This window comes from Caenorhabditis elegans, chromosome X, assembly GCF_000002985.6.
Source record: "Caenorhabditis elegans chromosome X".
Taxonomy (NCBI): domain Eukaryota; kingdom Metazoa; phylum Nematoda; class Chromadorea; order Rhabditida; family Rhabditidae; genus Caenorhabditis; species Caenorhabditis elegans.
In genome coordinates, this window is record NC_003284.9 from 11883005 (window position 1) to 11900963 (window position 17959).

At 32.8% G+C, this 17959-nt stretch overlaps 4 protein-coding genes across 4 annotated transcripts; 1 reads left to right on the forward strand and 3 right to left on the reverse strand.

Annotated features, from left to right (window-relative positions):
* Window positions 1-122: 122 nt before the first annotated feature.
* Window positions 123-1038, forward strand: ule-5 (Uterine Lumin Expressed/locailized). The gene is made up of 3 exons (NM_077586.7): window positions 123-423; window positions 658-840; window positions 888-1038. The coding sequence occupies exons 1-3, from the start codon at window positions 149-151 to the stop codon at window positions 973-975; spliced, it is 546 nt and encodes a 181-aa protein (NP_509987.1). The 5' UTR covers window positions 123-148; the 3' UTR covers window positions 976-1038.
* Window positions 1039-1325: 287 nt separating this feature from the next.
* On the reverse strand, window positions 1326-2673 carry Y62H9A.7 (ORF12; the record flags this gene model as incomplete). The annotated part of the gene is made up of 3 exons (NM_001375150.1): window positions 1326-1481; window positions 2317-2465; window positions 2511-2673. 3 exons carry the CDS (start codon window positions 2671-2673, stop codon window positions 1326-1328), a joined length of 468 nt encoding a protein of 155 aa, NP_001361811.1.
* Window positions 2674-8099: 5426 nt separating this feature from the next.
* Window positions 8100-9424, reverse strand: Y62H9A.8 (Protein-serine/threonine phosphatase). Its single transcript, NM_077588.2, has 4 exons — window positions 9307-9424; window positions 8753-8854; window positions 8540-8601; window positions 8100-8491 (listed from the first exon to the last, which is right to left on the reverse strand). Exons 1-4 carry the CDS (start codon window positions 9416-9418, stop codon window positions 8255-8257), a joined length of 513 nt encoding a protein of 170 aa, NP_509989.1. The 5' UTR covers window positions 9419-9424; the 3' UTR covers window positions 8100-8254.
* A 3156-nt stretch (window positions 9425-12580) lies between these two features.
* On the reverse strand, window positions 12581-15136 carry Y62H9A.9 (DDE-1 domain-containing protein; the record flags this gene model as incomplete). The annotated part of the gene is made up of 8 exons (NM_077589.1): window positions 12581-12748; window positions 12797-12901; window positions 12948-13152; window positions 13409-13617; window positions 13683-13770; window positions 13819-13945; window positions 14335-14428; window positions 15023-15136. 8 exons carry the CDS (start codon window positions 15134-15136, stop codon window positions 12581-12583), a joined length of 1110 nt encoding a protein of 369 aa, NP_509990.1.
* Between the last annotated feature and the right edge of the window lie 2823 nt (window positions 15137-17959).

The following is a 17959-nucleotide window of genomic DNA, read 5'->3' on the forward strand; positions in this document are numbered from 1 at the left end:
CAATCACAACGTCACGACATTGTTGGTGAATCACTTTTTTCTCATTGTCCCGGACAAGATTGAATTTTGAGAAGATAAAAAACAAAAAGTTGTATAAAAAGAAGATGAAATACGGTCAAACTCAACCATCGTCTCATCTTTCCAAAAGATGTATCTTCTTCTGTCACTTGCTCTTGTATGCACCGCTGCCGCTTCCTCCGGTTACGGAATTCCAGCCAATGATGATCCTAGCTACTCACCACCAGCCAACGATAATCCAAGCTATTCTGCACCAGCAAATTCTGATAATCGTTTGTACTACGACTATTCTTCTCGTTCCAGCTCCAGCTCTAGCGACAGCAGTGAAGAAAGAGAGTGCAGAAAATTGAGAGAGTTTGATCTTCCATCGGAATTGAAATCCATCGGCGTTAAAGCTAAATTTTCGTGAGTTTCAGAGTACTCAAATTTTAAATTACCACCGACTTTAAAGCATTTAGTAAGAATTAAAAAAAATGTTCTAAAACTTTAGTATGAATTATTTTTACACAAAAGTTTTCCTTTTTCTTAAATAGAACAATTTGTAATTCAGTCTGTTTTAAATTGAAAATTTTCACCATTTGATATTAGTTCGGCAATTTTCAAGCAGATCACACATTGCCTTAAACAAAACTTTTTCAGTGAAATGGAAAGACGCGGAAAAACCTACACAACAATCTCTTGCCCTAGCAATACCAAAACATATGCAATTATTGCCGACAAATCTGGAAGTAATGTCTCGCAAGGAGACATAACCATCCAAGACGCAGTGCTCTTGGCCACCGGAGTTAACATCGATGTCGTGGGAAGATGCCGTGGTCGCCGGTAACGGGTTTTGTTTTAAAAAATTATAAAAATGTCCCATTTTTCAGTACCACTGTTGTGGCTAACAATGGAGACGAAGTCAAAATCAAAACAGTTGTTTGCGTCGAGTTGTCAACCTCACCAGACAAATACTAATCTCATATATTTCAATATTTCATTTTTGAAATGAAAAATTTTCAGTAAATAACGCTATGTATTAGTTGTTTCTTGACAGTTTTCTTCGATTTGAAAAATCCAGGTTCATTTAAAAAATTCAAAACTTGTTCGATCCGACTCTTTTAATGCTTCTTTTTGAATTAAAGTTTAGATGAAGAGAAGGTTCCAGTTACATTTTGTGAAAAATGGAGTATAAGTACGGAATCAGTACAGGGCTGCCCAAATAACGCCTGATTCTTGCTCAAATTTGTACCTCTTTTCACATGACATTGAGGGTTTAGTTTTTATCAAAAATATGAAGGCCGTTGGAGGCGAAAGCCGAGATACAATTAGAATAATGGGTACAATACTAGATCAGTGTGATTTTGATCAGCGTCGCAGCAGCAGATTGGAGTCACATTCATTTCATCCAAGTTGTACCATGTATCGACATGGTGGCAAGTTGGCAACGGTGTTGATCTCAAGTTATTCCGTTGTTTTTCGTACTGAAAAAAATTTTAAAGTATAAAAAATAGAATGTGCTTACAGTAATAAAAAGGAATTCTAATTTTTTAAATGAAAACCAATGAACGGTGCTAGCCAAACATACTCGAAAAATAAAGTTGTAAGAAATCAGGAGAACAGATAGGAATGTGAACAACATTCTACGTAATAGAGAAGAAACTCCATAGATGCTTCAAGTAAATTTTTGATCAATAGGGTAATTTTTTTAAAGGTGGGGTACCCAAATCTGGGAAATATTTTTAAATGACTCCAAATTTTTCCCTGGTTCCGAAAATCAACATGAAAAAATTCAAAAAAATTTCCCTGATTTTATATTTGAGCTTGAAATCGCGAATTTCATTTGTGCCCCGGCTTCTTTTTTTAAATATGCGCTGAAATAAATTATCCTTGGAGCGCGTTTGCCTCATTTTATTTTCTTCATTTATTTGTACTTTTTCAGTTTTTCAGCTATTTTCATTCATTGTTAGCGTTTTTTATCGTTTTTTTTTAAATATATTCTTTCGTGTCAACTCAGCAATTGCATTTCTTGTACCAGTTTTTGACTAGAAATAAATCATTATCGAAAAATGTTCGAAAGTTTTACTATGAGATTGATCGTTTTGGCACAATATGGTTATAACAATTTTCTAATTGACGCTACTCCAACTTGCTCTTCACTTGTTTAATTAAACTTTAGATATATAATATGTACATAAACTAATGAAATGTCAGATAGTGACAATCAAAAAACAGACTTGGCGAAATTTCAATATAAATAAAATACTGCCTCTCATTTGGCAAAAATAATTGCTTAGATTACTTATTTATCACAATTACCTGTTCCAAAATGTTCAAAACCTCTGTGAGACAATCTCCTGGTACATGTTCATGATGTTCTCTAAGGAGCGCGACTAAAGCTCCGCATTGGTCCACAGTAGTACAATGATGGAATACTTTGTTGTGATACATCATCATAGCGACTTTCTCTGAAACATTTTTTTAATAATCTAATATTTTATTAATTTTTCTACTGGCAGTCAATTCTCCGGCAAGGTACAAATTTGCAAAAGCTGGTGTCTCATGAAAACTTTGGCAACGTCGTAGAGCTTCTGCAAAGAGACAAATAGTTTCATCATCCATTTCGAAACGACTGTTCTCTTCAGGTTGACCATGATTGATGGCTGTAGATGACATCCTAAACTAATCAGCATTTAAAACTGTGATCGAATGAGATATGTAATAAGACAATATACATAAACAGCCCAACAACAAAGCAGAAGGTAATTTGATGCCCAGAAAAGTTTTCGAATTGGGCAAGGTCGTGTGAGTTGTGCGCCGCCGTTGAACACAAGCGACATCTGATTTTGATCTTACATTGATAAGCAAAAGATAAACAAAACTAGGAGGAATGTTCAAAACTTTAACCTAACAGTTCTCAAACAAGCCAAAAAATGAAATGGGTGTTGAGTGCGTTACAATCCCCGAATGGAAAAAAACGACAACTGGCGCAATGACCACCTGGGTGTTGGGTTAATTGAGAGTTTTTTTACTGAAAAAACTTCAGCTTATTGAACAACATCTGCTTTATTTGAAAAATAAGATGTAATGTTGAATAGTCATTTACAATAAAAAAAAAGTCTGTTTTTTTTCACGAACCACGGCCGGCTTCTTCTTGTATCAAGATCTTGGTGGAGACGGCTCTTGTGGTGAATGTCAGAGTGAACTTGTCCTGACGATTGCAAATATCCTTGCATTGTTTCTTGCATCTGAAATTCAAAAATTGATTTCAAAACATATAGCATACTCACTGCCAAGAGGTAATTGCGGTCATCAGTAATGAAAGATGGAAGGTGATACTGTCTAGGGGTGGCAAGTGTGCGACCTACTCGGTAAATTGCTCCTCCTGGAGCGCGGATGGGTATGCGCCCAGTATATTTTACTCTCTGGCTTCCCATTATATTTCACTCTCTGGCTTCCCACTATATTTTACTCTCTGGCTTCACCATGTTTTTTACTCTCTGGCTTCGCCATATATTTTACTCTCTGGCTTCACCATATATTTTACTCTCTGGCTTCACCATATATTTACTCTCTGGCTTCACCATATATTTTATCTCTGGCTTCACCATATATTTTACTCTCTGGCTTCACCATATATTTCACTCTCTGGCTTCACCATATATTTCACTCTCTGGCTTCACCATATATTTCACTCTCTGGCTTCACCATATATTTCACTCTCTGGCTTCACCATATATTTCACTCTCTGGCTTCACCATATATTTCACTCTCTGGCTTCGAAATATATTTTACTCTCTGGCTTCACCATATATTTTACTCTCTGGCTTCACCATATATTTTACTCTCTGGCTTCACCATATATTTTACTCTCTGGCTTCACCATATATTTTACTATCTGGCTTCACCATATATTTTACTCTCTGGCTTCACCATATATTTTACTCTCTGGCTTCACCATATATTTTACTCTCTGGCTTCACCATATATTTCACTCTCTGGCTTCACCATATATTTCACTCTCTGGCTTCACCATATATTTCACTCTCTGGCTTCACCATATATTTCACTCTCTGGCTTCACCATATATTTCACTCTCTGGTTTCACCATATATTTCACTCTCTGGCTTCACCATATATTTCACTCTCTGGTTTCACCATATATTTCACTCTCTGGCTTCACCATATATTTCACTCTCTGGCTTCACCATATATTTCACTCTCTGGCTTCACCATATATTTCACTCTCTGGTTTCACCATATATTTCACTCTCTGGCTTCACCATATATTTCACTCTCTGGCTTCACCATATTTTTTACTCTCTGGTTTCACCATATATTTCACTCTCTGGTTTCACCATATATTTCACTCTCTGGCTTCACCATATATTTCACTCTCTGGCTTCACCATATATTTCACTCTCTGGCTTCACCATATATTTCACTCTCTGGCTTCACCATATATTTCACTCTCTGGCTTCACCATATATTTTACTCTCTGGTTTCACCATATATTTTACTCTCTGGCTTCACCATATATTTCACTCTCTGGCTTCACCATATATTTTACTCTCTGGCTTCACCATATATTTAACTCTCTGGCTTCACCATATATTTCACTCTCTGGCTTCACCATATATTTTACTCTCTGGCTTCACCATATATTTTACTCTCTGGCTTCACCATATATTTTACTCTCTGGCTTCACCATATATTTCACTCTCTGGCTTCACCATATATTTTACTCTCTGGCTTCACCATATATTTTACTCTCTGGCTTCACCATATATTTTACTCTCTGGCTTCACCATATATTTTACTCTCTGGCTTCACCATATATTTCACTCTCTGGCTTCACCATATATTTTACTCTCTGGCTTCACCATATATTTCACTCTCTGGCTTCACCATATATTTTACTCTCTGGCTTCACCATATATTTCACTCTCTGGCTTCACCATATATTTTACTCTCTGGCTTCACCATATATTTCACTCTCTGGCTTCACCATATATTTTACTCTCTGGCTTCACCATATATTTTACTCTCTGGCTTCACCATATATTTCACTCTCTGGCTTCACCATATATTTCACTCTCTGGTTTCACCATATATTTTACTCTCTGGCTTCACCATATATTTCACTCTCTGGCTTCACCATATATTTTACTCTCTGGCTTCACCATATATTTCACTCTCTGGCTTCACCAAATATTTTACTCTCTGGCTTCACCATTTTTTTTTACTCTCTGGCTTCACCATATATTTTACTTTTTGGCTTCACCTGTACTATTTCTGTAACTACGTGAAGCTTCTTGTACCTACTAAAATATTGTTGGTATATTCAAAAAGAACTTAAAATTTACTACAAAGTTTCTGAAAGACATTTCAAAAAAAGTTACTTTGAAGAGATTTATGAATTTTCAAAGTTACGAAAATCCATCTATTTTTGCCTATAAATGGTAGTTTTCATTAAATAATAAAATACGCACTAAAAGGTAGGGCTGAAAATGTACTATTTCTGTAACTACGTGAAGCTTCTTGTACCTACTGAAATATTGTTGGTATATTCTAAAAGAGCTTGAAATTTACTACAAAGTTTCTGAAAGACATTTCAAAAAAAGTTACTTTGAAGAGATTTATGAATTTTCAAACTTACGAAAATTCGTCTATTTTTGCCTATAAATGGTAGTTTTCATTAAATAATAAAATACGCATTATAAGGTAGGGCTGAAAATGTACTATTTCTGTAACTACGTGAAGCTTCTTGTACCTACTGAAATATTGTTGGTATATTCTAAAAGAGCTTAAAATTTACTACAAAGTTTCTAAAATACATTTCGAAAAAAGTTACTTTGAAGAGATTTATGAATTTTCAAAGTTTCGAAAATTCGTCTATTTTTGCCTATAAATGGTAGTTTTCATTAAATAATAAAATACGCATTATAAGGTAGGGCTGAAAATGTACTATTTCTGTAACTACGTGAAGCTTCTTGTACCTACTGAAATATTGTTGGTATATTCTAAAAGAGCTTAAAATTTACTACAAAGTTTCTGAAAGACATTTCAAAAAAAGTTACTTTGAAGAGATTTATGAATTTTCAAACTTACGAAAATTCGTCTATTTTTGCCTATAAATGGTAGTTTTCATTAAATAATAAAATACGCACTAAAAGGTAGGGCTGAAAATGTACTATTTCTGTAACTACGTGAAGCTTCTTGTACCTACTGAAATATTGTTGGTATATTCTAAAAGAGCTTAAAATTTACTACAAAGTTTCTAAAATACATTTCGAAAAAAGTTACTTTGAAGAGATTTATGAATTTTCAAAGTTTCGAAAATTCGTCTATTTTTGCCTATAAATGGTAGTTTTCATTAAATAATAAAATACGCATTATAAGGTAGGGCTGAAAATGTACTATTTCTGTAACTACGTGAAGCTTCTTGTACCTACTGAAATATTGTTGGTATATTCTAAAAGAGCTTAAAATTTACTACAAAGTTTCTAAAATACATTTCGAAAAAAGTTACTTTGAAGAGATTTATGAATTTTCAAAGTTTCGAAAATTCGTCTATTTTTGCCTATAAATGGTAGTTTTCATTAAATAATAAAATACGCATTATAAGGTAGGGCTGAAAATGTACTATTTCTGTAACTACGTGAAGCTTCTTGTACCTACTGAAATATTGTTGGTATATTCTAAAAGAGCTTAAAATTTACTACAAAGTTTCTAAAAGACATTTCGAAAAAAGTTATTTTGAAGAGATTTATGAATTTTCAAAGTTTCGAAAATTCGTCTATTTTTGCCTATAAATGGTAGTTTTCATTAAATAATAAAATACGCACTAAAAGGTAGGTGGTTATATTTGGGGTCTCTCGCGAGGCCACTGTTAGAGGAGAAAAGGTATGTTTTGCATTACCCGTACCTCCATAGCTAGTATCCATATTAATTCATATTTAATCCATCCATATTTACTTTTTCACAGCTTTACAAAAATTCCAAAAAAAAAATGAAAATTCCAAAAAAAAATAAAACAAGTAAATGACTACTTACTGATTTTCAGTTAGAAATTAGAAATTTGTACAAAACCCACATTGAAGATTGAAAGATCAAAACGTTATTAACGTTTTCCGATGGGTGCGAAGCACACCAAGTCTGTAGAGGATGGGCCGAAGCGTCATCATTCTCGCGAGAGTTCTCTGGATCCAACTTTTGTGGAGAAACTTATTATTTTATATTTTTATAAGAACGCACTCATGTGATAGTAGCGGGCTCAACTCTCCCACACGATCAAAGTATTTCCAGAATGAAACATGTTGTTGTGATTGATCAAAAAACCCTGAAACATAATTCAATTTTTTGAAGAAAAGAAAATTTGTGTAAATTACATGCTTTAATATTTCCAGTTAAGTATTGATGACATAACCCTTTTCATTCTCTGCGCGCCATACATACGACATTATTTCTAAACACCCTAGAAAATCATTTCATTTTACGTAGTGGAAAATAAAAGATGGGCGCTGATTCATAGAGACATAAAAATTTAAAAAAAAAACGAATTTTTCCCGCACAATTTGCATTGTATCATTCTGTGCCCGGAGGCCAGAGTTGGTGGTGGAAAAATATGCAAATTATCTGTTTTACGAGTATGGGAATATATACGGTACCACAGTTTCGTAGAATTTTCATTCTTTTGGTTTTAGGAAAAACGAAAGTTCAGTTCCAAAAGAAAAAAAAAACATAACCTGGACAAGCATCGGAAAGCAAGTTGGGCAAGTGAGAGGAGGGTACTTGTGTATTATTTCCCCTCATTTTTAAAATTAATTAAATTTCCATGTATTTATCCATTTTAATAAAACGTGATGTCCATTTTCCATCTTTAGGTTTAGAAACGGTTATTTCCTAAGCCTAAAAATAAAAAAAACTCTACTCGTTTTTATTTTAAATATTATTTCAAAAAATGAAGGGAAATAATACGCAAGTACCGAGATGAGTGCAAAATGGAAATGAAGCGGTTTTAAGTAGATGGGTATTTGAACGGACTTAAACCATTAACAGCTACCTAATTTTGAAAGACGTTGAGTATTAATTCATAAAGAAGCAGATAATGTTTTTATTGAATGCAAAAATTAAATGAATATTGATAGAACTTTGATAGAGTGCCAGGATGTACAACAAATACTGGCAAAAAATTCATGTAAAACTGAATATAGATATCATAGATTTTAACCATGTTCCAATTCTAACTGCTGTGTCAATTTCGCGATTGCCGAGGTGTTTTTCCTTTGCTTTGTCTGTCTACATTTCCGACTATCTGGTCAACAGATGGAAGTTCGACGTGTGAATCATGAATAATCTCGAGTTCCACCGTCTTTTCTGATGAAGTTATGTTATCAGAATTATCTGTGGACGTTTCCAGTAGTGGAGGTGATTGGCTCATATCTGGACTTGCTAATTGAGGCTGGCTACTGATCATTTTGAAGTAGTTGTACTAAAATGAATGAAGTACAACTAAAGTTACTAAAGAATATGAACTTACCTCATCAACTTTTTTCTCGATTGATTTTATTATTTGTATCATGTTGTACTGGTAGTCGAAAACTGAAATTTAATTATTACTTTTGGTTTTCATAATAAACTTTAAATTTAAAAAAATAGTTTTGGAATTTGAATCCTAAAGAACAATCCACACTTTTACTGTTGTGAACTTTTCTTATATGCTATATACACTTCAATTATTTTTTTGACTCACGATACTCGCGTGTTTCCATAATTCGTGTGAGGTGTCCAAGCTGTTCGTATGTCCAACAATCATGAAGTTCGTTGTTATGAATAATACATCTAGTCATATCATCTGAAGGTACGTGACTAATAGTAAAATAAAAGCAAAGCTTCTCCGTTTTTCAGAGGGATTCCCTCTAAATACACTAGCAATAGTCCTACAAAACCGAATCTTGTAATGAAATACTCAGAAAATGATCAGATTTAAAAAAAATTCAAATGCTCATCTTATGTTTAGTTGACGTCGAAAATAGGTAAAAAACATGGAACCTTGTATCTGCAAATAAGGTAGTTCAAAAAAAATTGTAGAATTTTCCAAGGATATTTGATTATATTATCCCTAAAAAAGTAGTTTTACACAATTTTTTCCATTTACTACTTTACCTTACAGTTAGAGAATCACCTGTGAACATAAGTCCTTGTTTTGGACACGAAAATGATTCACAAAAAATTTGTTAAGGAGTTAACAATGAAAATTACACCAACGAACTGCATTAAATCTACTCGACACAAAATAAATCTTACCAATTTCAATATCTCCCATCATGTAGAGATCAAGGCAGTCTGATCCAGACGCAACTCGAAGCCCATACGCTGCTGCACAGATTGCCTTGTTACCGCCGCGACACATGGCCATGATTAAAACCCTAGAAACAAATTTAGAAATGCAATATATTTGCGCAAAAAAAAAGAAAAACTCTGGCGAATTTCATTGTTCATGAACCATGTACTTTATGACACATTACGAAAGAATACACCTCAATGGTGCTCGATGTGTACAGGTATATGATCGATTAAAAGTATACCCGAAGGAAAGTCAAAAACGGAAAAACGCTAACAACCGAAAGACAATAGAAGAAAATCAAAGTGAGCAAAAGGGGCGTTTGGGAAATTGTGAAAAAAGGACGATTATGTACAGTGTCCCACCGCATATCATCAAATAATGTCCTTAAAAATGTTATGATTCACAGAATTGTTTAAATGAGAATTGATAGTGTTATTCAATTGTTTGAAACAGTTTCAACAGGTTTATACGAAAAGAGGAGCATATAAAAGCTGATTATGATTAATTACCGTGTAAATTACATAAAATTTCAGTAATTCTTGCCTGTTTCGTGTAGATTTGCACTCCAAGCTTTTTGTTTTCAAAATTAATTTAGCTTCTATTTATTTACTTGAATTTTTTTTAAACGGATAAAATTAAATCAAAAAAACTTTTTTTTAATAAAAGATGGTTTATTTAGAAAATGTTTCAAGATAATCACAATGGAACACTACAATTCCAACGTCAGTCTCGCTATATTTAATTGTTGCAGAGGGTAATTGTAATTATTGAGTTTTAAATATTTCCAATCAAACTGTCTATATATTTTAATTTTTTTTACTTTTTTTTAAAAGAACTGTTGAAAAATAAGTTAACTAAATGAAACAAATTATTTGAGTGAAAAAGTGCCGAAAAAACCCGAAAAAACAATTCAATGTTTATTCCATGTGGAAGCGTCCTTGACTTATGTCCTTGGAAGCTGTGCTGAATATTCAAAAATCAACGTTTCATATACGGTAGATTTTTAAGAGTATGGTCTTCAGAATATAAAAAAAAACTTCATCCAGGAGATGATTTATGGAACTTACAGGGGTTCTGTTTTTTAAACAGCTCTCTCTTTTTGATACACATTTTTCCAACTTTAATCCACAGGAAATTGTTGTTCTGAAACTGTTTCAGTTTCTAGGCTTACAGAATAGCATACATTACTAATCTCGTAGAAACAATGTTAACCTCAATTGAATCAAAAATAATCAAGACTTTTTGGAAGAAAAACATAAGTACTTAATATAATTACATTGTTCGACGGAGGTATAAACAGCTAATTATATTAAGACTTTAATGAGCCGAACTTTAATTTTTAAGCAAACAAAGAAAGGTAGCTCTGCAACTGAAAAAATAACAAAGTTTTTTATGGTTTTTTCGCATTGTTCACCGATAATAAAACTATTGCAATTCATTAATAAATCAAACATTTTTGATGTTGACGTAATAATTCGCTAAGAATTATTCATAAATTACACAATGTCAAAGTATTTTGTTTACTGTTAACATATAGTTAACAATAAATTATATTGTTTGAAATGTGTATTTTCTGTGAGTTATTTCTAATTGCGAATTTATGTTCAGATTTTTATAATTTTTTTTTTAATTTTCAGTTTTGTACCGTTTGATCTTTGCAACGATTGGAATTTTATTTTTTCAGATTTTCAGATTTTGAAGAAAAAAATATCAGTTTTTGGTTATCTTATGGCATGTTTTTTAAAAATTGTTCTGACAATTAAACAACCCGCGCAGTGGATTAATGGTTAAGATGAAAAACATAGAGAATATCTTCTACGTTCACAAGAGTTCCGGAAAAAGCAGAAGCGTATTCACTGTTGGACTACTATTTTGACAGGTTTTTTATATAACACTAACTTATTAATTAATTACTTATTCAAATTCAACTATATTTTTGTTCACACATCTTTTTATTTACTTTTTTTTATCTTCCGGTGTAACTCTTTTTTGTGACAAATAAACAATATTATTATTATCACATTGCGTCATCTGATGAATACTCAATATATTTTGACATTGACCCAACGCTTTTCTATCCAGCCGAACTTATTTATATCCATGACATTGGTGTTTGCCGTATCTACCTTCAAAATCCGTTCACCATTGTCGTTCAAACTATTTTTGTGCAAGGTTTAACCATGCTTACCCAATAATTTATTTCTTTTCAAAGTGTTCAGTATCTTGTCCAATGATTGACCTTTCTTTTTGAGACTTCAGATTTATTTCTATGAGGTAATTCAAAATGCAAAAATTATTAAATTCAATTTACTTTATTATTATACTGATCATATCGAAAAGTTTACAGGAATGGATTGGAAGTTGTGAGATGACATAAGAATTTATAAACGGTACTGTTAAAATGTATGACAGCTAGCGATTATTGAAACTGTAAACCGTTATGTATAATGGTAAATAATGAATAAAAATACATGAACGTATTAAATGATTATCATGGAGAATAAAACTGAGAAATGACAAAAAATGACAGAAAATATGACAGAGCTTCAGAACAAAGATATATGACAACCCAAAAAATAACAGACATATATGTAACTTAACATGGGTGGGATTTATATTTTAATACAGTAAACTATATATTCAATAAGCCGAGACTCAAAGAGCATTTGCACAACTACTGTTTGATCAATCGTAATTGAAAAAGGAGAGATATCAAATTTGAAAAAAAACTCAAGATGCCGAAAAAACGCTACATGGCCTGAACTCCAAGGACCAAATTCAAATGATTTAACACGGAATTTTTGAACCCCAAATTCCTAAATTGTCCCCCTCCTTTTTTTTCAAATAAAGGTAGGTTTTGCTATCAGAAATAAAAACTTTCCTACATTTAAGTAGAGTTCAAAAATGTGAGTTTTCATTTCTGTGAGTTATGCCGATTTATGTTAAGTAATGTTAAGTTAAGTAATACTAGTTTGAAATGAAATGTGATGAGCACAATACAACAAAATTTGAGAAAAATTAATTTCTTCATCATAACTTTTCTGTATTCTAGCAAATTTTCTTGTATTTCTTGTTAGTAAAACAAAAATCCCACAAGTGATAAACCACATTTAAGAATTTGACTTAATACCTTTCACACTTTTTAATTTGAAAATTAATTCTAACTTTGGGGATACAATACACAAAAATAAATATAAATATTTTGAATGAGTTTTTTCCAGAAATCGAATAATCTCACTGTTTGTTTTCTGTTTTCTCAATCTTCTGAATTTTCGACTTTGGTTCATCGTACTCGTCGCAATCGGAAGGCCTTTTAATGGCCGCATCTTCACGTTGTTTTTTCTGGTGTTCTCCTATTCTTCTTCGTTTCTCAAGAAGGTGACTTGCAACTTTGTTTGAGCCCTGTGTAAGAATAATAAATTTTGTACGGTTTCAAAAAGCAAAACCAACCATCATCACTTTGACATATATTTTCTCGCCAATAACTTTTCTGAGTTCCTTGATTTCAGCGCGCATCTTTGGTTTCCCTGTGCCAAGACTCTCAATGGCGTTCTCCTTAATTTGTATCCTTTATTGAATATTTTTACTTCAATCAACATACCCAGCCAGAAATTGTGTATTCTTTTCCAAGTAATCTCTCAAAAACAACAGCAAGTTGAAATGCTTTTTCGTAGTATGGCAATTTGGGAAGAACTTTTTCTCGGACGGTAATAGCATCTTCCATGAATGCGACGTATTTTGCTGCTGGCCGATAGAGATCCATGAAAAGCCATAAGAGCTTCATAATTTTTGGAACTATTAATGCTCTGAAAATGTGTTTTTTAAAAGTGTTAGCAGAGTGAAACCAGGTTTGTAAAGCATAAGATTGAATGCATTTTCTACTCCCTTTAATCGTATAAATGAAAAATAAATAATTTTTATTTTTTTAGGCTAGGTGAGAAAGGTTGATTGTAATATATTGCTACTGATTACTTGTTAGGAAATAGATTATAAAACAAATATTTTTTAATATGGTTTCATAACTTTTTTGTATAATCTTCACAATATTTATAACCAACTTACTTATATTCATCACAATTTTTGGTTCCTATGTGAACCATCGTACACGTGTCATCCCCGCGTTCGCTTAACTTGACAACTGCGCAATGTGGATTAACAACCAATGTGCAGTAAGTTTCTGCACGGAAAGATACAGGAAAGAGCAAGTATTTTTTCTTGTAGATATCCGTCGGTCGATTTGTGCGAACGAGTAAATTGAAGTTGTCTTTCAACTGAAATTATGAATATTCATTCTGACGAAAAAATAGACGAAAAAAAAAAGACGAAAAAATCTTACTTTCTGAAAATCGTCGCGAATTACTCCGTGAGAATGGATTTCGCATGTGTTCAGTGAAAACACAAATACGTCCGATCTTTTGGATGTTCTACAAAAATCAATTAAAAATAAATGTAAATTGGATAAAGAAACATACGCTGTGCAATACTGTTCCCCGACAACGTGAGCCAACAAATAACTCAAAGCTCCATTGCTCAGAGAAATGACGTTCTCTTCTTCTCTGTCAAGATCTCTGTTGATTGTCTGGATATCTTCCATGAGAACTGTAAAATTGCAATGGAAGCGAAACGGCAAAAATGTTTCTATTCGGATATCATGAAATCAATTAAGTTTTTTTAAAACTTGGCTAATAATTTGAACTAAATAACTGTGTTCAATTTTTTCTGGGAAAAAAGCCATTGAGTTAGCTTTGATACTTTTGAACAACATTTATATTACTCAATCAAACTAGATGTTTATCACAGAGCAATACAAAAAGAAATTCAAAACCTATTTAAGAATATGTTTTTATCATTTCAACAACGAATGCATTTTATAAATCTTACTGTTAGATGCATATTTTTCATAATATTTAACATTATTAACTTTAATTTATCACCACAAAAACTTAATTTCAGAAGATAATAATTTTCAGTTTGAAAAAAAAACTCACTATCTCCTTCAAAAGCTTCTATTTGATTGTTTTCACTTTTGAGACTGAAGTTCAGCATTTTGATTGCACCAACCGCTAGCAGTATGTTTGGATTCTGTATTAAAAATTGAGTAGCAAACGTAAAATTTCTACAATAGATTTTAAAAAAGTCGAATTTCATAATGAAGCCAATCAAAAAAGTTTTGGCGGTTTGAAAATTTGCGACAAAAGTTATTCATTAAATTGGCACACCTAGCTATGTTTTTTGAGTTGGTTCACGGGAATTGTTTCATTCGATGGAAGCTCAAGTTTGCCACAATATTGTACACATGGGAAATAATTTAAAAAATCAACATTTCTCCGGCGCTGTGGCACGGACAACTGTGTAAAGATAAAATTTTGCAGCTAAATGTAGCATTTTTTTCAAAACATTGAACCACCATTATTTTTTTTCAAGAAATGTTCGAGAAGACTTATCATATAAATCGTCTCTCATCGGCATTTTGAAATCCATTGAAGCATTTTTAGTTTTTGTTGAATACTTTTTTTTTAATTATTAACTGTTCCAGTTCAACCTTTCGGACGTTGTGAAACACATATATTCCTGTTTGACAAAGTTGAAGAATAAATAAAGTAATCCACAAAGAAACAGAATCGACTATACTCACTGGCTCTCAATGTGTGTGGAATATAAATCTTAAATACTTACAGTTTCTGTTTTCCTCAGGGTTTCATACAGTTTTAGTCGATGTTCAGTGTGACCCAGTTGTTTCATCGTATCAACTTCTATGCTTGTATACCGCTCGCCTGGTTGCAATGGCATCCTGAAAGTTCCCGGAGACGTTTCAAATCAATCAATAGGTGTTTTGGGTAAATGAGTACAGCCCAGAGAAAGCAAAGAGGTATGGTGGACCCAATTGCCAGGGAGAATATGACACACATTGAGCCGGGGTAGTTGTCTCGGCAGCCGGTCTCTCAACATACCGTACTCTCTCGCATACTGTATCGTTTGGCTACACATTACGTCTTCTACATGCCAAATGCCCGCCTATCACAAAAACTATACGATGGGATGGATTTTTGAAGGTATGATACAAGCTTGGTTTTTAAAAACTCAACTTCTCCTAGTTTAAAATTGTAAATTTTCGATTGGACTGAGATGGAAGAACGGAAATTGGAGTTTTCTAGGCCGCGTTCTTCCACATGCTTTTGGCGCGTGGTTCAAATGTTTAAATCAACCTTTTTGGTGTTTCGGTTCATCTACGGTTTTTTAAACCGATGTCAAAGATATTTGGACTTTTCGTGACAGAAGAAGATATCATGCTTACTACTACACAGTTATTATCAACTTTTAATTAGTTGTAACACTATTTTCGAAACAGTAAAGTCATACTTTTCAAAGATTTTGCTACTGGCATTTCACAATGGTTATTCTGTGTTTTTGAATTTCAAATTTGGTTTGGAAATTGTGTATCTAATGGCAATTCATGAATTTTCATATTTATTGGCATGCGTTGTTATAATGCCGATTTTCTAAACGTTAAATACATTTTGTGATTTTGAATTTGAAATTCTTGAAGTCAAAGAAAAATTTAACTTCATAAGTAATGCCTTTTGTAGTTTCGCTTTTTGAAATTTTCTATATCACATGAATGCCAATTTTATCGGGATAAATCAACTTTGAACATTGTTGCAATTTAGTTATTCGTGTTATTATTACAGTTTGAACTACATTTCGTATAATAATAAATCTATAGTTCTCTGAATGTTTCAATCTTTTTTATTAATAATTTTGCATTTTCGTTCACAGCTCTGTTAGTTTTATGTCCCTTCTCTCAGGACGGCCAATGCCGTCTTGGTTCTGCGTCTCGTTCATGCGAATGTCTCTCACACTGTGAGTGTGCGCCGAAGGGGATCGATCGTGTGGGAGGGAAGCAAGACTCATTGCTCAGGGACATTTATCGCCTGAAGAGGGGAAACCGAACGAGAAAACGAGCTATGAAGGAGAATGGGCAAGGAGACCGGACGGTCCATAGGAACGAACACTCGCGCAGGGACACCTTCTGCTTGGAGAGATGTGCCTTTTGCTATTAACGCGTGATTAACCTTTTTTCTTTTCTTTATTGACTCTTTCTTTGTCAAAACTAACCAATGGCAATTGCTAAATTTAGAAAATCAACTTACTGTGAGACTGGAGACGAAAGCATAACTGAAAACAATCTGTAAAAAATTCACTATAAAAGTTAAACTAAACGAATTCCAAAAAAAAAAACCAAGAATGATTTAGTTTTGATGATATACCCGATTTTACGTTAGCAACACATTTCTGTTGCCTAGTGCTTTGTGTTGCCAAGTGCTTTGGGTTGCCAAGCTGATTGTGCATTTTCGAAAAGATTTCCCACGGGAACACAAAAATTATACACTGATTTTTTAGTGGTCTCAATTTTTTTCACGAAATTCTATAAACTTCCAGTAACTATTCCGTTGAAAAAATAACAAGCTCAGTAAGTTACTGAAAAATGAAAAAAATTAACAATTGCCGGCTAAAAGACAAGCGAACAAAAAATCTGAAAAATTTCTTTTTGTTTGCGGTGAACTTTTTATCACAAACTAAAATGAAAATTATACTTTTTTTATAATTCAATTAAAAAATCTTCACTCAGATATTCGTGTTGTTATGTTTTTTCGTTATGAATGCCAGAACTACAAACATTGGATTTTAAAAAAATCCATCCTTGATTCGAAATTTTAAAGCAATGCTGACATTGCACTTAAATAGTGAACGTTTAATTAAAAAAAAAATGCTTTTCTAGGCTTTCTAATGTTTTATTTCAGATATCCTTGATGTTTGAATTTCACAAATATTCATAATTGGGTTCCTGAATGGTGTGATGTCGTCGCCATTGTTGCCATGAGAGGGTTCATGTGTACAGCAAACTGCAAGCAAATCCAACTGCAAGCAAATCCACGTGCCTGTCTGTCAGCTAATTCAGAACCAAAGTTCAAAGTTTCCACTTTTTAGATAGAAGGAGCTACAATTCTAAAAAACTGAAGTATGTTGTACAAATTTAAATTTATAATCATTGATATTGTGTTCACAACTTAATCGAAATCCACCAAACCTATCATATCAATGATTAGCGTTAAAAAATATGCCATTGTATAAAATAAAGTGGCGTTGTGAACCTAGAACCAATCAAAAACTTACTTCTGCTATTCAGATTGACTGGCACTCCAAATGCAACTATTGAAATTAATTCGCTTATGCTAAAATCGCATTTTCTCATTTTTCTACATTTTCTAATAGTAAAACTAGTTGATTTTTGCATTAAAAATAAGCTCCTGATGTCGCCTTGTACTTCGTTGCAAATATGTATGTGTTCATCATGTTACTAATTACCCATTGAGTTTTTTGTCCAATCTAACGGATTGGAAACTTTACCAATTCCATCAAAGTATTCAAAAATATAGTTCTCAACGATTTTAGTGAAACCGGTATTTGCTACAGCATATTCAGTTGGTGGAAAGATTGTAGTATATAATCCTTGTTTGAAAGCCATTAAATTTGCTGAAAATTTTTTAAAAACTTTGTTTCTGATATGAAAGTTAAATTTCCAACATTAACACTAGACAAACACAAAAAAAT